General features: G+C 48.0%; 1 protein-coding gene and 1 long non-coding RNA gene across 6 annotated transcripts in view; one reads left to right on the forward strand and one right to left on the reverse strand.

Annotated features, from left to right (window-relative positions):
* On the forward strand, positions 1-9,349 carry LOC140849483 (uncharacterized). 2 transcript variants are annotated; one of them, XR_012131394.1, is made up of 4 exons: positions 1-119; positions 3,139-3,225; positions 8,181-8,293; positions 8,804-9,349. It is a non-coding gene; the product is annotated as an uncharacterized lncRNA (long non-coding RNA). The 2 variants fall into 2 exon arrangements; XR_012131393.1 differs by having other exon boundaries at positions 8,181-9,349.
* Positions 1-18,064, reverse strand: part of HM13 (histocompatibility minor 13) — a 36,715-nt gene extending 18,651 nt beyond the window's left edge. For 2 of the 4 annotated variants that reach the window (XR_001852410.3, XM_017655729.3), the window contains exons 1-3: positions 17,767-18,023; positions 9,356-9,454; positions 5,122-5,204 (exon numbers count right to left, since the gene is read on the reverse strand). Coding sequence is in view for 3 of the 4 variants with exons in the window: in XM_017655729.3 (XP_017511218.1) it covers positions 5,122-5,204; positions 9,356-9,454; positions 17,767-17,949 (365 nt within the window). In the remaining variant the exon portion in view is untranslated. Of the gene's footprint in view, positions 1-5,121; positions 5,205-9,355; positions 9,455-13,230; positions 13,289-17,766 lie in introns of all 4 variants that reach the window. The other 2 variants (XM_037004601.2, XM_017655740.3) reach the window with 2 other exon arrangements.
* Between the last annotated feature and the right edge of the window lie 1,650 nt (positions 18,065-19,714).

A 19,714-nucleotide genomic window follows, 5' to 3' on the forward strand; every position in this document is an offset into this window, starting at 1 on the left:
GGAAGGAAAGACAAAGCAGGTCGGCAAAGAGCCCCCAAGGGCCATCACAGCCCGGCACCCCCCCACAGGCACCCATCCATGGCTGTTACCTCCTGGTGCCCTCATGGCTGCCCTAACAGGTGGGAGTTGTTGTCTCCATTTTACAGATGTGGAAACACAGCTGGCCCTCAGAGGGCAGGGGACTGCCCGGGGACACAAGGGGAGTCAGTATCTGAGCTGAGACTGGAACCTAGGTCTCTGGATTCCTAGTGCTTCTTCTCTGCCTCTTATTATCCAGGAAAAACAAAGCAGAGCCAGACAGACTTTCATGTAAAATAGTTTTTAAGAGATAACAGACTTCAGAGCCTGGTCCATGGACCATCTGTATGAGAGTCCCCTTGTCAAGAATGTGTATTCCTGGACTCCCTTCTAGAACAATCAGTCAGATGATCTGACGGTCACTCCCTAGCCCACACCCTGACACGTCAGGCCCGAGATTTCCACAAATTCAGCTGGACTCGATCAGCTAGAGGAATCACAACCCCAAGGGTGGAGCACCCTCATGTGCATTCCTTCCACGAGGCCTCTGTTGCTCAGGACGGGCCTGGCCTCATCTCTGGAAGCATTCTCTCTGATTACCCAGCATATTCATTGCTTCCTGGACAGGCAGAGAACAGACTTTCTCTGCATCACTTCATAGCAAGGTTAACCAATTGGGGCCTCTTGGCCCAGACTGGTCCTGGGGCAGCAGTATGGGGCAGCGCTTACAAGGTTGGGTGGCCCAGCCCTAAAGCCTGTTCTGCCACATACCAGCTGTGTGGCCTTGGGTGAGCCACTTCAGTGTTCATTTCCTTAGCTGTCTGTGGGGATAATACCTCCTGTCTCAAAGGGTTGCGAAGATAAGAGAAAGCAGGGGAGGAGCTTAGCCTAGCCTCAGACCCACAAAAAGGACATAAGAACTGTGAACCTCCATCATTCTTGGTGCTTGTCCAGAGCCTGAGCCTGAAAGCATTTGGCAGTATCATATTAATGAAAATGCCCAATGAGGCGGGCACATCCAGAATGGTGCTCCGACTGCTAGGTAAATGGAGGCAGGCCGGGAGGCACCCAGGGCAGAGCAGTAAGAGCAGGGAAAGGGAGCTCTCTTCCTAAGACCCTGGAGGTTGGAGAAATACATAGAGTTAAGAACCATCTCTGGGCCTCAGGTTCCCCATTTGTCAGTCAATTCCTCCGAGTCTGCAGGGCTGTGGCATGAATGAGAGGGCTCTGTGAGCAGAAGCATGGCCAGCACAAAGATGGGACTGGGAGTGGGCTTCCACAGCAGGGCTCTGAGGAGGTGGAAGGCAGAACCAGGATGGCTGGAGCCCGAAGCTACTTCCAGCTCAGTTTGCTGAATCACTTTTAGAAGTCTGAAGCCAGAGTGTGTGTACAGAAGCAGAGAGAAGGCCTGAGAAGATAGGTCCTTCACTCCATGCTGGCCTCTTCCTTAGGGGCTTGCTGCTTAGCTTCTTAACCAGCAGAGTGCAACGGTTAAGAGCATGGGCTCTGGAGCCAGACTTCCTGGGTTCAAATTCTGACTCTGCCACTGATTAGCTGTGTGATCTTGGGAAAGTTACCTAACTGTTCTGTGCAACTGTTTCTACATTTGGAACACTACAGTAACAAGTTATTAGGAGGATTAAGGTATGCTTGGTACTCTATAAGCTTAACTGCAGCTCCAATTTCAATAGGAAGCCAGACCGATCTCACTGCTGTCCTAAGAAAAGGGGCTGCAGGGTAACACAGGGCAAGAATCAGGCCACCTCGCTGGTATAAGTGAACTCCATAGCTGATAAATGCTTGCTGAATGCCTCTGCAGACTTTTGTAGCAGGCAGATTCATGTGGCCTTCAATGGCTCAATGTCAGACCCAAAGGTCACTGCTTCCTGTTGGGAAACCACATCCCGGTGCCCTTCTCCCCTGGGGGTGGAAAGACAGGGTCAGTGAAGCTGGTGACGTGGCTTCTTCCTCCTAGGGTGGCAGATTTTGGCCTTATGAGCCTTATTTCACCTAAAGGTCAGCTTCATGGGTGTGAGTTCAGAGGTGATAAAAATAAGCTGAGGTTCCCTTGGCAGGAAGGATTTTGGCGTGTGCCAGAGTCCTGGAACTATACAAGGTGAAGGCAAGCTTAGGTCCCTGCCTCCTCCAGCACCCCAAGCTGAGAGTTCTCCCCAGAGAGGCTTGAGGGTGGTGGTGGAGGTGGAAGGAAGGCACAACCTCCACCTGGGGCTGGTGCAGCTCGGGGCTCAGCTCTTCCAGCCTTGTGGCAGGCTTCTCTGCCCATCCTCAGGAGACCAGGCCTGCTGGAGGGGACGGCAGGCCCACCCTCTTTATACTCTCTCTTCCCCTTTACTTCCACCAAAACTGGAAAAAGTACTGGCAGTGGAGTCATGGCAGACTGGGCTCAAAACCTCACCAGTCATGAATCCCGGTGGTCACACACCCCTCTGGGCCTCAACTTCCCGTGTCTACAACCTTCAGACCTTGCTTGGATCCAGAGGAAGGTCTGACACATGGTACAAAGAGCTCAACAAAATTCTGACAACACCACAGATTTTCTTTGAGAAAGTATTTAAGAAAACTCAATTTGACTGAAGAAGAAAAGCAAATTTAATTCTTGGCTCAACTTTCTAAATACCACGATTACATTATGCTCTCCCCATTTTTAGCTAATATTATTTTCAGCTGATTCAGTTATTTTCTATGAAAAGTTTGTGTAATGTAAATGATTTCTTTCATTTCAGTTTTGGGTCTGTATCAAATTTTTCAGATAGTTCTGACACTGTATGGAGAGTATCCCTCTGCCCATGGCAACCCATTATTTTTATAAAGTCTAATTTTCCCAGATCAAATTATTGTGCTCTAAATTTTACTAAGATGATTCTTCTGTTAATTTTTAGACTCTTTAACCATGCACAATTTTAGCTATTGTTGGTTCTATTTTCTGTTCATAATTTCTATCAGTTAAAAATTATTAACTGATTAAAAGACAATTGTTTCTTGGTTAATCCATGTGAAATTTGAGGCAATGTTCCTTAATTACTGTTCTAAAATGAAGAAAAAGTCTTTGGTGTCAATATAGGTTTATATACAAAATGAGGATGGTGGCCTCTCTTGCAGGGTCGTCGAGATGAAACGAAGTGGCCAAGCCTTCAGGTCATGGCCCAATAGCGGCTTTTCGAATACACCGGGTTCCCACACTCTGAGGTGATGTTTGGGCTTTGGGGGGGACTGGGGCCCTCAAGCCTTCCGCGGATGTGGGTGGGGGGTGAGCTAGAACTGGGGGACCTAGTCGGCATGAGAACGCAGGGACCCCAGACCCTCGAGGTGACAGCCCCTGCCCCACCCCCACCCAGGCCCCTCAGGAGAGGAGAGGTCTGTCCTTCGAGGATGGGTGGCACCTGCCACTATCTTGACAAATCCAAGTCATTCAGGTTCCCTGGGCCTTTATTTTTCCCTGGACTAGATTAGAATTCTCTCAAGGTGACTAGAACTAGATTTTGTGGGTGAAGGGTAGGTGCCATTGAAGACAACAGTAAACTCAGTCAAAAGACCAGAGTTCAAGTCCCAGCTGTGTGACTGTGGGCCAGCTGTCCGACTCATGCTATGCCTGGCATGTCACAGACATGGCTCACTTGATCCTTACGGCCCCTATGAGAAGGGCTCGTGGCATCAGAAGAAACTGATGCTCAGAGGACTGAGTATCTCACCCAAATGACAGAGACAGGAGAGCTGGGCCTTAGCTCCTGGACTGTCTGTCCCCGAGCCCATGCCCCTGACTACCACCCTGTCCTCTGCCAGTGTGCCTAGAGGAATGATGCCGAAGTTGCCTTGGCTTCCAAGGCCTCTCATGAGTGGATCTGCTCCCTCTCTCTCTCCAGCACTTAGGGAAGGTCCCAGCTGCGCCCTCACTTTGCACAGACCTTCTGCTCCTGGCCGGGCTTCTCCCGCCTTGGCACCCTTTCCAGGTTCCCTACCCTTCAAAGCTGAGTCAAGTTATGTTCCTTCCTCCTGAGAACTCTCCCTGGTCTGCTGGCCACCTTGTGGTCTATCAGTGGTTCTTAGCCTGAGGCTCAAGGGGCCAGATGGAAACAGGCTGGGATGCTTCTGAAGTCACACTAGGGGATGGACTTGGGGTGCAATCCCCATTTGGTAAGTAGGGCCAGGCATGGCAAATGTTTACAACACATGGAGAGCTGGCCTGTCTAAAACGGTACTCACAGCTTCACTCAAGGATCACTAGCCTAGAACCCTCATTCCCAATGAACTGACGCAAGACTGTGACAACCTAACAGGGTGGCAGTGGGAGGCAGATGGTTCTGGGGCCACCCAGACCTGGGTTTGAATCTTGGCTCTGCTGCTTTCAGCTGTGTGATCCCAGCAAATTTCTTAACCTCTTTGAGCTTCGGTTTCTAAATGTTACATAGGATTAGAAGCAAAAGCTAACCTTACAAGGTTACCTGGCAGGTTAAGTAGACAGTAATAAGTAACAGCAACAGTTAACAGCTATTGAACACATTACCAGATACTGTGCTAAAAGTTTTCCACATGACCCATGAGGAAGGTACTATTATTTTCCTCCACATTCAGGGGAGGAAACTGAAGCCAAAGAGATTAAATAACTTGCTCAAAGTCACAGGGCTATTGGGTGGCAGAGTCTGGTGGTCGAATTCCAGAGCTTGCCCACGTTAACTTCTCACTATACTGCCTCTCTCTCATTATGAAGTACGATCATGTGTGAAGAGCCTGGCTTAGTGCTTGGCACACAGCAGACTACAACACCTGGCAGGTGGCACTAGCATTTACTCATTTCAGCACTGTGATGACTAATGTGACGTTACTGTTCACAAATAACTTTCCCAACAACGATGGTGGTGGGAAACATCCACCAGAGACTCTTATCAGTTCTTGGAAGGAAACTGGGGCTCACAGAGGTTATGGTCCCAGGTTACCCACGGTGTGACACAGGGGAAAGATTCCCTTGGGTTTTACAGCCAGGATTCAAACCTGGCTCTGAATGACGCCAAAGGTCATGATCTCATCCAAGACCCTGTACTGGCTCCTGAGAAAGCCGCTTCAAATGTTGCAGAGATGCCTTCTGACCTGATGGTGTGGGACAGGGCCAGGATTCCCAGCACGAAGAAATACATGGACAGCAAGAGGTTGATGTACTCCTGGGAGAATATCTGAGGTAGAAATATAAAGAGAAACAGGAAATCAGGGTTGGCTGTGAGAAAAAGAGAAGTCCCCACTTCCCTTGTGGAGGTTGGTCTCGCCCCTCTGGAGTTAGGGAATGGTGTCAGGAAGAATCTCAGACAGAACTAGGGGCCTTCTAGTTTCTGTAGGTATGGGGGAAAAGAGAGGAACCTCAGGCCTCAGATGCACCACCCAGTAGAGTCCAGGTTTATGCTTGGTGGTTCCCTTATCTGGAGGCAGGCAAGATTACTGACCCCAGAATCCTTCCTGGGAATCATGCGGGAGGGGAGCCTGAAGTTCAGAGTCCCAAGAGAGCCGCCTGAGCCTCAGAATGCCCTTCCCAGTCTCCTCGCTGCTCAAAAATCTAGGGGGCCCGTCAGTGGCCATCAAGACCCCAAGCACTCTAAAGTCATCTGTGCCCTGCTCCACACTCTTCTGGAAGACTCCTCCCACGGTGATGGCTGGAAGTTACAGAGCAGGCCCCGAGAGCTGCTTCTATTGGTCTTACTATTGTTAGGTAAAAGTAAGAAATGTCCTCTTGTACAGTTTGTAAAGCCAATTGTCACATGTTAATTCTGGACTTTGGGAAGGCTCTGTCATATCACTCATGTTCCCTGCATCCTTTACTGAATTTGTTTGGTGGGGGCTTCTACCCGGGAGGGGAACACGTGCTGCTGTGTGGGTACAGGGACAGTAGCCACTCCCAGCAGGGCTGTTCCGGAACCTGCTGAAATCCATCTGACCATGCTGTTCCCCTGCTTAAAGCCTCTCAGCCGATTCCCCCTGTTCCCACAAGCTCAAAGCCCGTGTCCTCACTTTGGCCTCTGACTCTGATGGGTGATCATGCCTGACCATCTCAGCTGCAGCTCACACCACACTTGTTCTCTTTCTGCAGCCACACTGGCCACTTTGCAGGGCCTCATTTGTGCCACATTCCCACCCCCAGATTTGCTCTGGGACTGGAGACGCAGGATGTGCTCAGGGCTGGCTGGAAGGCGGACAGAAAGCAGGGGGAAGGATGACTCCCGATCTTTGGTTGAGCAGCGAGGGGGCTGGGGCTGCTGTTGTCTGAGACGGAGGTTTGGGCAGAAGAGGCAGGGTTCACTTTAGGCTGTGCTTTCCTGGCGCTACAAACCTTGACCTCAGAGCACCTCCTAGGACTGTAAACATCACATTTATTGGTGTGATCACTTAAGCTTCTTAACAAGAAGCTCCTTGAGGGCAGGGGTGGGACAGCTCTTTTTCTCTCTGGTATTCCCAGCAGAGCCAGGACACAGCTGGTAGATGTTTATAGAATAACTGAATGGGAGCAAATCAGTGGCCTACAAGCTGAAGGCTACAAGAAGAGGACCTAGGAACATACTTCATAGGATTGTGCCTTACTTAGGAAGTCGTGGCAGCCCTCTCACCAAGTGGCCTTTCAATGAGGGCCCTTGGGAAAAATTTCTCTCTGGCTGCACGCTTAAGCTTTTGGTTGGTCCAACTGAGTGAACTATGAATCGTGCACCAAATTTCACTTTCTTCGTGCTTTAGCTGCCATAAAGTCAGAGCCTTGCCTGTGGTAGTCACTTCCGGTAAGAGTCCACATCTTTAGAGTTCAGTGTGGGGTCTGGGTATGGTCCCTACCCAAGGCTTCACTAAGTCATCATATTTAATTTTCTCCTTCACCCTAATTTCTTCTATTTATTTTTATGCTGTTGGATTTAATTTTTGTAAGATGCCTCAAAGCAATCAGTTTTAAATGAGGTGTGATGGGGTACATTTTACGATTTTGAGAAATATTTCAAACTCCAGTGCCCCATCTGGGAGGAGAGGGGCCGAGGGAGCCCCTGTTTAGTAAACCAGACAATCAGTCTCCAGTCTGGAGTTCAGAAGGAATCTGGTAGCTGTGTGGTCCAGGCAGCTGCCTGCCTTTCCGAAATCTGTGTGGATGCTCTGGAGACATGGGGAAGAGGCATGAGGCAGGCTGGGGTTTATGTGCCTGGAGAGGAGGACAGGCTAAGCAGCAGGTATCCAGTGCCTTAAATAAAAGTGTCCATATTCTCTGTTGCCAGAAATTCCTTTCTGGGGAATCTAGCCTAAGGGAAGAATCCTAAATACTAAAAATGTGACAAGGTCTTAAGGCAAGGGCCTGGGTATGTATTCCTGGCACTGAGCACAGCAGAGACTTGAGAAATAATTGCCACAAGCCAAGCTGGAGGCAATGGGCTAGATGTACACAGAGCCACAGAGAGATCTCAGAAGTGTAGGGGAGGGGAGAAAGAAACAGGGAGATGTACTGCACAGTTTTATTTAGGGAAACTAGACTCCCACTCGACACACAGATACACTGACGCCATGTATTTCATAAGGAGACATACACATCTCAGGACACCAGTCAAATGCACCAGAGCAGGGGCATCCAGCAGAGAGGGAAATGGAGGTAGGAAATGGAGATGGGTATTAGGAGTGAAAGGGGAGAGAAAAACAAGGACGGGGAGCCTGGTGAGGTCTGATGGTGGTGTGCTCTGCACCAAAGCACTTGACCGATTCAACGTTCACCAGGAAAAAAAGAAAAAAAAAACCCAATCAGTGAATATCTAATGTTATTTGATATACTCTCACATACAAGAATAAAAATCAGAATGACCTTTCCTGTTTAAGCAAGGGAGACGCTTTTAGTTGGCAGTGGCACACCTGCTTGTGGGGATATTCTGAAATTGTGGAAAAGTGTAGCTCTGATCCAACACGGAGAGAGTGATGGAACAGGAAATAGGTGTTAAACATGAGGGCTGTGACTTAACTTTCAGACTAGTAAAAATTTTGATGATACTCAAAATGGGGGACTATAGGGAAGCCAGCAAACTTGTAACAGTTAAGAGGGGGGATGTGTAATCTTTTTGAAGGGGTTTGATACTATCTGTTCAAATCACAAATGGAGATGCTATTTGACCTTGCACTTCTGTGACAGATATCTTTGAAAACAGGTGCCTGTGCTGAGATGTGGGCATGGGGATGTGCTCAGCAGCACTGCTATGGTTCCCACGGCTAAATCCCCCTAACCAGAACCGCAAGAGCTATTACAACAACTATCTCCATGGTAAGAACTGTATGTTTGAATTGTACATATAAGAACTGCAGGTATACCTATGTGCATGTGTTTTTAAATTTTAACATAAATGATCTATGTATAATAGAAAGATCCACAAGAAACTACCTTGGTGAGAGAACTGCAGCTCACTATGCTTTCCTTTAGCTTGTAAAACCAAATATAAATTAAAAGTTGTCCTTGAGGAACTTTCCATGAAAAAAGTATCCATGATGCAGTATTAAAAAAAAACATACCACAGTTAATAACATGACTATAGTTATGTTAAAAATACGCTTATTAAAAGCTGGAAAGGAGAGGCTGAAATGTTAATAGTGATTACTTCTGTGTACTTTTCCCTCTCTTTATGCTTTCCCCTCTCTTATTATATTTATATGATAAAAGCGTATATTACTTTTAGAATCAGAACACTCTAAAAATTATATTAGCTTATTATATTAAAAAAAAGTTTGAGAGTTTGCAGTAACATGAGAAAATGCTTATGATGTTATTAATGTGCAGTGAAAAAAGCAGCTACAGGACTGAATACACCACAGGTCACAGCTACGGAGAAACCATGCACCGGAGACACAGCGCAAGGACACACCTCAACAGGGAATCTGTGACTGTCTCTGGTACTGGGGTTTTGGATGGCTGCTGTTTTCCCCTTTTTACTTTTCTGTGTTTTCCAGGTTTTCAACACTGAGCCTGTGTAACTTTTATTGGGGAAATAAACCTCGATAATTAAAAAAAAAGTCAATTAGTAAGGCAAAGGTATGTCTGAGACACATACTATACCCCATCCCGACATAAATAATACAACGAAACCAAACTGGTATCACGAAAACAAAACAAAAGGCTACACAGAGAAAAGAAAGACTAGTGGGAAGGACTCCCAAACACCCAACAGTGGTGATCTCTGGGTAGTGGAGCTGGGGGTGAATTACTACTTTTTTCCCCCCTGCTCTTTATTTTCTACAAATGAACATGCATGTCTCCTGTAATGAGAAAAATAAAACAAAATAAAATAAAGTGACTTAAACCAAATGACACAACAGGTGGTCAAGGACTTACTTTGAAAAAGAGGTAGAGCCCCAAGAGTGTGCAGCTGGCAATGATGGGGAACCGGGCGGCGTCCCGGCTGGTGATGGTCTCGGGCATGTCCGAGGCATTCTAGGGAGAGAAGAGAGGTATAACTCCTGAGCCGGCTGAGTTCTGGATGCCAAGGCCTGGATACTGGGCAGAATCTGATGCCCCAATAGCTCATTCATCTCCTTCCCTCTTTGCCTGTTCAATCTGGTGCCTCGGGTTCCCCATTTTCCTGACTCGAGGTCTTGCTAATGCCCCTCCTGCACTGGGGCAAGGTGCTCTGCCCCCACTGTTCTGCCGCTGAGCAGGTCTGGACCCTGATGGGCAGTCCAGGGCAGGGGCAGGACACGTGTGCACACCTGGGGGGAAGAGCCGGGGCACAGGCAGCTACGGTATGTAAAGCTAAAAAACCCTGTGAACTGGTGACAACAGAGTTGTCCTAGACCTCATGAAAATGATTTCCAACTTTCTTACGGATTAGCTAAGAGGTAAACATGTTCAATCTTTCATGTGGTAGGTAGTGAATATTTCAAGTGGAAATACAACAAACAAAACTGACAATGGCTGAAATGGCAGGTGGGAAGATGCGATGCATGAAGCAGATCTTGACAAAACTCAAACGTAAGAAATTTGACTGGGAAAATGGAATCCTATAGGAGTAAAAACACGCCACAATTAAATTTACAATGGCAGATGCTATGGCTGGCAAGAATGTGATCTGGGTAAATAGCTGACAGAGGATAAATATTTACATGAAAAAGAACTGACTGTAATCAAAATAATTTCAGTATTATAAAAATGGGAAAAACTGGAAGCAGAAGAACAGTGCAACATAAGAACTAAACAGCTTTGCAGAATTTATGCCAAAGGCTTTCTAATGAAAACCCATCCACAGTAGTGTAATTGTTTTAAATTTTCATTAAAAAAACAGGAGCTTTCAGGATCGTGATGCTCTCATGCCCTCTCTCTGCTAGGCAAAATCCTCAGTTCTCCAGGACTCAGCCAATGTCACTGTTGTGAAGCTTTTCCTTATTTCCCCACTGGGATAAATCTACTCCCCAACTGCAATTCCACTGCTTTTTATCTAATTCTATTTTGTATCATAGCTACTCAAAGCCCCAGCAATACCAGGTTAGACTTCACTTATGCCAAAGCAAAGTTCTCTCCACAAGGGCCACTGGCTTGTCACAGCACCCAAGATCCCACCATCACCATGACTGTCCACAGCATCCCTGGGACAAGGGGTTACATTCAGCTGCACAGTCTCATTCTTGTTTTGGTTCACAGCTGCCTCTTAAAACCAACAGGACAGAACAAGCTAAGGGCGAAGCTGCCCAGAGAGGCAGATTTTGGCTCAGGAGGCCTCGTGTCCCGGAGTGGAAGGTTGCAGAAGGAGAATGTGGTCAGGGCACAGAGCAGCAAGCCCATGAAATGATCACTGGGAGATGGAGATGTGGGGACCTCGATGTGTGTACACAGTCGGCTTGAGGACAAACTGGTCCAGCCTTCTGAGGACGGCATTCTGATAGATGCATTAAACTGTAATCTGCACAAGGCCCAAGGACACGAAGGGAAGATTTATGGAACAGGAACTACAAATGGCTCTTAGTTACAGGAAAAGATGTTCACCCTCTCTCTTAACGAGAGAGGCACAATTAAAGTACACTGAGATTCCATTTTTCATCTATCAGAATGGCAACAACCCCCATGTTTGATAACACACAGAGTTGGTGCAGCTGTGGGAAAGAGGTGCCGACACACAGTGAGGACAGGAGGCTGAATTGGTCTTCCTGCAGAGAGCGCTCTGACAGTATTAGTCAGTATCACAAAATGCATATACCCTTTGACCAAGCAATCCCCCTTCTGGGAATTTCTCTTACAGATATAACTGACATGCATGCAAAATGATGCACATAACATGTATCCAAGGTGTTCACTGCTCTGTTAATGGCTTGCTGGGTGACTGAGGCAAGTCATTTTTCTCTGAGCTGGTTTACTTATCTGTCAAACAGGATGCAATCTCTAGCTTTATTTACCTCTAAAAGGGCCAAGGGGCTTAAACCAAATGAGATACAGGATGTGAGCCAGGCAAACTGTAAAGTACTGTGGCCGTACAAAGAGCGTGATTACCAGAGAGAGGCGAGTGGGAAGGCCATTCTCTAATCCCCAACCCCCGCCAACATGCATGGCTGATGCAGCCCAGGCACAGGGCTGGAAGGCAGACCCTCCCCTCGGAGCCACCAGAGGCAGCTCTTCTGAGTTACTCTCCTGCACTTTGCTGGAGGTGGGGGTGGGGTGGGTGAGCAATACTGACAGTGAGACAGGGTTATCTTCCTTCTCTCCCAGCCCTTGGGTTCTGCTTTTGGCAGCAGTGTGCTGTGGGACTTGGGGAAATTGCTTGCACTCTCTGTGTACCTCCACAAACTCAAGGTATTTCCTGTGTGATATAGACACAAAAATAAATTAGACAGCTCCTGATCTCGAAGAGTTCACAGGAAGGTAGGCCAAGACCTTGACCTGTGAACAGAATATCACAATATAGTGTGACACATGACAGAACAAGACATATACTGGAGCAATACACAGCACGAGTGCAAATGGCTGAGGGGGTCTCTGACATCAGAAAGCCCGTCTGACTTGCAGCTCTGCCTCTCCTCAGCTGCAGGAACTCAGACCTAGCAGGGCTTTGTTCTCCTCAGCTCTAAAATGAGGTTCAAGATCCTATGATTTTGCATCGGGAGTACTTCATGTTGTGCCTTGAGCTTGTATAAGCCATACACAGTATAAACTCCTTGTATTATTATTTTGCATAAAGAAATCTAAGAAAGCAGCCACACATCTGCAGGCAAGCAGGGTAGTGTCAGAGGTGGCTAGAGCAGGCGCCACCTAAGCAAGGTCTTGAAGGTCAAGCACAAGGTCTGGTATGTAGTAGGAGCCAAATAAATGCTGAGCTGAGTTTGCTTTGAGCACAAGGAAGGGAAGCACTTCTCAGGCAGAGGGACCTGCAGGTACAAGGCACACAGATATGAAGGCATATGCGGGAATCTGGCTCCACCTACCAACCAGTTATGGCTCATTTCCATATCTTCCTTTCAATTTGGCCCAGTTTCTTGGGCGGGAAAAGGCCTTAATATCATTTGACAACAAGCCAAGGTTGGACAGATGCTCCACCACACAGAGGAATCTGGTCTCCTCTGTGGGTGACTGTTATAAACATCCCATGATGCAATGCTGAGTCAGAAAGGGACACCTGAAATCTGACTGATAATAACAGTAGTAAGGATAAGATTTACAAAAAGCTTTCTATATGCCTGCCTTGTTCTAGGCACTTTATATTATCTCATCTTACCAAAACCCTATGAAGCAGGTGTTTTTAAGAGCTCCATTTTATAGATGAGGAAACTGCTGCTCAGAGAGGCAAAATAATTTGCTTAAGGTCACACAGCTGGTGAGTGGCAGCGCCAGGATTCACACTGAGGCAGTCTGGTTCCAGAGCCCAAACTCTTAGCTACTACCTTCTAGGTGACCTCTACCTTTCCTGTCTAGAAATTTTTGCTGGGAAGTTGTGACAAGGTGCTCAGGGAGCCTGTGACCTTGCTGAGGAACAGACTCCTGAACACACCAAAACAGTTCATCTCTGTCATTAGAAAATACTAAGTTGTTAGGATTCTCTACCAATCCAATTTGGATTTTTTTAACCAGATGCTCTTCTACAACTCCAATAGCTCAGGAAACATAGAACGTAATGAAATAGTGGGGAGAGAAAGCTGACACAAATAGCAAAAATAAATTTAGCTTCCAGTGACATTCTGGATGTTCAGTTATCAGGGTGGAAGTAAAAGCAGCGAGGGAAGACATACCCAGCTTCAAGTCATGGGCTCGGCTCGAGCTCCGGGAGTACTGCATCTCGGCTGCACCCTAGAAATGATCGGGAGGTCATGGACCATTCTGTCACTCTGTCACTCCATCTCGGAGACCCAGGGTCTCTTCTTACCACCACACTCACTTGCTCACCTTGTCACAATTCTGTTCCCTACACATTTCTTGTTCCCTACACATTCAGCCCCCACTCCAATCCTTTGTCCCCACTGCAGTCTTCACCTCCCCAGCCTTTCTGCTCTCCCCTCCTGCCTATCACCTACCCTGCCCCGTGCCAGTAGTTCTGTGGGAAGCCAACACCTGATCATTGTCACACACCTCAAAAACAACTGGAGAATGGAGAAAGGACTACTAAGCAGCTATTACACAGGAATTGGGGTCACAGCTGGTGGAGTGTAAACTGACACAATTTCTATAGTGGAGAATGTGGTCAAATCCATCTAAGTCAAACATGCACAAAGCCTTGACCCGGCAGATCAATTTTGAGGATTTTATCCTAGAAATACACAGACAAGTGTGAAATAAAAAATATATTAAGGAGATTAATTTCAGCATGTTATGTAGTAGCAGAAGACCGACATGAGTCTAAATGGCTTGACACGGACTCTAAATCAGGGGGTCTCACACTTGAGCACACATCAGAATCGCCAGGAGGGCTTGGAAAAGATTGCTGGGCCCAGCTTGAGCTTCTGAGCCAGAATCTGCATTTCTAGTAAGTTCCCAGGTGATGCTGAATCCGCTGGTCTGGGAATTACATTTTGAGAGCCACTGCTCTAAACAAATTTCAAGGTACAGACAGATACTACACAGCTGTTACAGAGGAACACAACCACTCCATATGTACTGACATATATGATCTCCAACATATATTTGGTGAAAAAAGGTGCAAAAATGAGTGTGTATAAAACAAACAATAAGTTTTATAGAAAAATGGGGGAAAACATTCATTTACGTACTTGTAAAGGCCCAGAAACTCTAGGATGGATATCTAAGAAATTGAACAGGGGCTGCCTCTGGAGAGGAAACTGGGCAGCAAGGGTGGGAGGGAGACTTTCATTGTGCATCCCTCTGTACCTTTGGAATTCTCTACCATGGGCGTACCCATTAGCTACATTCCCTGCCAAAAAACAATGAAGATCTCCATGTACTGACATAAGAAAACGACCAAGACATACTATTAAAGAAAAAAAAGTCCAGTTGATATGCACTATAAAATTCCATTTCTATAAAAATAAATTTACATATGCATCTATATGCATGCACATATATGTTTGTATATACACAGAAGTAGTTCTGGAAGGTCACACACCAAACAGCTAACTGGTTACTTCCAAAGAGACGTACTGAGGAGGCTTTTCCTCTATACTTCTGCAGTGCTTGAATGTTGTACACGTGCAAGTGTGCAGTAATTCTGTAGCTACGAAGATTAACTGTAGTGTTGCCTTCAGGATTCTGTACTTCAGAAAGGCTGCAGGCCCCTTGAACATCTTGTTACCACATCCAAGCCCGTGTCCTGGGCTCCTGTCACACTACTCCCAGAACAAGCCTTGCGTTTCTGTGCGCCTGCCTCTCTTCCTGGGCTCAGCTCTCATCCATCTGGGCAAAAGCGGCTACCACCTCCTCTAGGAGGCCTACCAGAACTCAGTTTGGTGGACTGGTCACACATCTGTTTCTCCTTGGTGACTGAGCTCTGTGAGGGCAGGGTGTGGCCTTCTCTGTCCCAGCACGCTTGGTCCCCAGCCCAAGGCCTGGTACAGTGCAGCAGCCCAGTCCAGTTGGCCTAGGGGCTCCTCTGAGTTACAGTCCAAGGGCCTCTGAAGCAATCTGATGTGTAGCTATTGATGGGCTTGGGTTTGCTTCTTTCTGGGAAGGCAGGTCTCTGCCAGGGATGGGCACTACTCTAAGAATGCCCCTCCCACAGCTACTTCTTTCCAACACACTCCTGGATGCTCCATCTTCTCTCCACGATTTCACAATATGCCCTGCCCATTGTGGACAACTTGGCTCTGGGGAGAATTCTGTCCTTACATGTCCTCTCTCAGCTGGGGTCTAACACTGATAGGAAATCAAAGCTCCTGGGCCCCTACACTAACTTTCCTCCTTCTGTGCCAAACAATCAGGGAAACATGACTCACAGTAGAAAAAGGGAACTGTTTGGCCTGTCCTTTCCCTAGGCTGAACTGCCACCTGTGTGGGTCGTTAGAGGCCCCTGTATGAAGCAGAGAACTCTGGACTAACATTAGCGACACATGGTTCTGCCTCTGAGTGGCAGAGGGATCTTGAGAAGTCATTTCTTTGACCCTTGTTTCTTTCTGGACAATCAAGATAATAAAACTGGCTCTCCCTGCCACACTCAGATGCTGGAAGAGTCAAAGAGAGTGAAGACATCATAAACTTTAGAATATGCTGGTTATTGGTGATGGGAGGCTACTAAAGGTTAGCCCGTTTGCAATGTTATGCACCGTCTTCCAATCTGCCTGCCCTGTAGGAGATGTTGGGGGAAGGTATTTAGAGGCTAGAGTGGACCTAAAGCTCTTTGTCTGTTCAAATCCTTTACTCCAGTCACACTTGACCTTCCATTTCCTAGAATGCCTCTTATTGGTACTTCCCTGGTTTCCTCTGCCTAGAATCCATCCTGGCTGTTATTTTACAACAAGGCTCAAGCCCACCTCCAGCAGAAAGTGACCGTGCCTGCCCTAGGTGTGCTCAATTTTTCTCCCTAAACTCTGCAACGCTGCTAGCATTGCAAGCACAGATTTAATTATTCCTCCCTCCTCCAGACACCTACTCTTTGGTGACAGGGCTCTGACCCACTCACCTTTGTAACCCTCCCTCCCCCCAGAAGACAGTGGAGGTTCAGGAAATTTCATTGTCTGGAAGGTGTTTTCTGAAGAGATTAGTGATTCATGTGTGGAAGACGCCAAGGAAAATTACTCTGACAGTTCTGGGAGCCCCACAGATCAAGCTGCCCAGCTTGTGCCAAGTTACCCATCACCTGCTTTGTCCTGGTCTATCTCAGAACATCCATCCCACTGCACCTATCATCTGCCTGAAAGGCATGGTAAGGAGGCTGAAGGGCATCTGAGCTCTGCTAGAAGAGACAGAATGGAAAGGCAAATGGGGCCTCCTAAGCCCTGTGTGACTACATCCCTTTGAGGCTGACCATAGAGGGGGCCAGCAGCAAGTTCTCTGATCTTGGCGAAGAAAGGTGGCAGGCCTCAGCCACGGCTCATTTGGGCAGTATTTAAAAAACCTGGGCTTGAGAAGTTTCAAAAGCATCAGCTGCTTTGTGGGCTTGCGCTCTTTGGGTAAGACAACTTCCGCTTAGGTTCAACTTCATGTTTGGGGTGGGGAGGGGCAGCAGGGAGCCAGAGAGGAGGAGGAGGGGAGAGGGTGCCAGGAAGTAAGAACTCACTGATGCACTGGGCTGGGGAGCTTACTACAGGGAAAAATAGCGATGGTCAGGAATCAGGATCCTCTCAGGTATCCAATGGGACAGATGTTGAGGAGGGCCAAGGACAGGGTGTGGCTCAGTCTTACAAGAGAGGTCAATAGCAGTTCAGTTACTTAGAAAGGAAGCCTAGTCTGGTGGAGGGTCTGTCTCAGGGGGCATAGAGAGAAAAGCTACTTTGAGGTAGGGTCAGGGTCTGGGGTGGGAACAGGGCTAGGGGTTAGGAATGGGATATGAGTTCGGGCTAGGTCGGCTCCAAGAGTAGGTGGTAGTCAGAGAGGAAAATAAGGTCCTATGCATGGTTAAAAAGAAGGGCACCAAGGTGCTAGGTTCTGAGGGGCTGGCTAACTGGCATTAGTTCCAAAAAGTGATGCAAAAAACTGGGACCTGAGCTGGGGCTATTATTCCTGGGTTAATTTTTTTGAGACTGAGCAGGGGCCTGATCTGGGGATTCTAGGAGAGCACACTACAGGTCACAGAATCCAGTTAGGCAGGTTTCAGAGTCTAGGAATGGGCCTGGATGCTAGAATTTGCCTTGGGATGGGGCAAGGCAGGGTTCATAACAGAGGAACCTCATGAGATTGTACCAATCGGAAGTTGTCAGGACCAGTGCCTATTCAAGTACAGACTAGGGTTGACCCAGAGCTAGGGATGGGTGACTGTCCCAGATGAGATGAGCAGCCAGAATAGAGGGTGGGGCAGGTCTGGCCAAGTCCAGTACGTTCAGAGCATTTCGTGCCTAAATCGCAGTGAGGGTCGGCGGACGGTGTTTCCAACTTGATGCACAGAAGGAAGGATGTGTTAGGGTCCCAGTTGGGGGAGAAACCAATTCCTGTTTGAGGAAAGAGATCCGCGATTCGCGGATCGGTGCCAGATCCTGGGGCACCTAAGGCCAGGCCCGGGGTGTGGGCCCGGGGTGGGAAGCGGTGGTATCAATGGTGGAAGGCTCAGGGTCAGGGTCGGGGACAGCAGGTGTCTATCACGCCCAGGGAGAGCGAGAGGACGGTCCCTGTCAGCGGGGTCCGGGTGGGAGGTAGAAAGCGCGCAGTTTGGCCGCTAACCCTACCTTGCCACGGGCGCAGCGCACGGAGCGCAGGGCGCCGAAGAAGATGGGCAGCAACGCCATGAGTAAGAGGCTGCCGTAGGCCAACGCGATGCCCTCGGGCGTGGAAGGCGGCCGTGTCGTGCCGTTGGCTGGGCCACCTGCCTCGGCGCTGCCGTTATGCGGGTCGCTGAGGGCCGAGTCCATGGCGAGGCTGCTGCGCTCAGGATCCAACTCCAGCTTCGGCAGTTGCAGCAGAGACGCAGAATGCAAGACGGGCGCTGCGGGGAAAGCCACGTTCCCTTAAAGAAACAGGAAGTGACGCGCCTCGCCGGCCCGCGCCGCGCACGCGTGCGCGCTCACGTCTCCCCGCCCGCGCGCCCTCTAAGGGTGGCGGAGGGCCGGGCGGCCGGTTGCTAAGCAATTGCTATTGGTCAGGAAATGATCCCGGGCTACTGCTGTGGACATCCTTCCCAGGGGACACCTGAGGACCGCAGTCCCTAGTCTTAGTCGACTTCCTCAATCTCAGATGTCCCCACAAATCATCATCTTAATAACTAAGTATTTGTTTATTCATACATGCATGCATCCAATATTTAATCGTGCCCTCACTCCTTAAGTATGTAAGCATCACATAATATGCCAGGCACTCTCCTAGGCTCTGGGGATCCAGAAGGGAATAATATAGGGAAAAATGGATCCCTCCCATCATGAAGCTTGCATTTTTAGTGCAGTGGTAGGGGAGAGTGTTAGGAAAACAATAAATAAAATGAACAAAATAAGTAAACTATAAAGTCTATAATATAAAGTATAAATTTATAATATAAAGTTAGTGTGTAGTTATTGTCTTGCCAATGGGTTTCAACCCCAGGCAAGTTCGCTATGGATTCAATGTGACCAAAGAAATTGACAGCAAAACGTTCTTTGGGGTGAAAGGGTTTACTACCTGGCTTGTTCTCCCGGCGGTAGGTTGATTACTAGTGTCCCTGCCTTCGCCCAGAGCACTAGGCCGAGCTCTCTATATAGTGTAATAATAGCTTATTACCTAAAGGTGTGGAAGCAGAAGCCTAGCAACAGGCCAGTTACATCATCAGGTGGTTTAAGTTCGGTGAGGATCCTGGCCATAGGAACCCCAACTTACCCACAGTTATATATTACATTGCATGTTAATGGAAACATAATTTAGAGAGACATCCCTCTAGGAAACTAATGCACTTCTGCATATGGTTTGGGCCAGGGTGGTTCCAGTCAGTTCCAGAGGATGAAGGTTGTGTGGCTGGCTCTGTAGAAGCCCCTGTGGGGCTTCCAGTGTGTGTGTGTGTCCACGGGTGAGAAGAGGGTGTGGGTAGGAGTGGCCTGGACTTGGTGCAGGCCCACACTGTCTGGGGATCCTGACTATGCTATTGCTGCCCTTGTTAAGAGCTGGGGAAAATATGTGGCAGACAAACTAGGGAAAGCTGCACCCTGCAGGCACTGAGCATTAGAGAAACTTTGGACCACGCAGTGGAGGAAAAAGCATGCTCTCCAGGAACCCAGGAAGTGAACCAATTTGGAACCAGGAAGGGAAGGTCCATTCTCCTCTGGTGTGCCTTTAGTACACTCTACTGATAAGGCTTAACCTATGTCAGCTGGCAAAAGAGAAATATTTACAAGGCCCATCTCCATTATCACAGAACAGGCAAAAGGAGTGAATTTCAAGCTGAGACAACTTAACACATGTTGTAAAATTACACAGCTTGATCCAATCTTGGCAGATGGTAAGGTGGGGTTGGAGCATGGGGTTCATGGTAGGGGACAAAAAGGCAAGGGGCCAGACTCTGAAAGTTTGAATAATAGAGTTGTTTGTCTAGTACATGCCAGGCAATGTACTAGTAACTTTTTGTGTGTTTGCTTTGATCCCAATAGCACTAGTAAGTGATGACTGATTGGTCCCAATTTACAGATGAGGAAAGTGAGCCTCACAGAGGTAAAC

This window comes from Manis javanica, chromosome 5, assembly GCF_040802235.1.
Source record: "Manis javanica isolate MJ-LG chromosome 5, MJ_LKY, whole genome shotgun sequence".
NCBI lineage: Eukaryota > Metazoa > Chordata > Mammalia > Pholidota > Manidae > Manis > Manis javanica.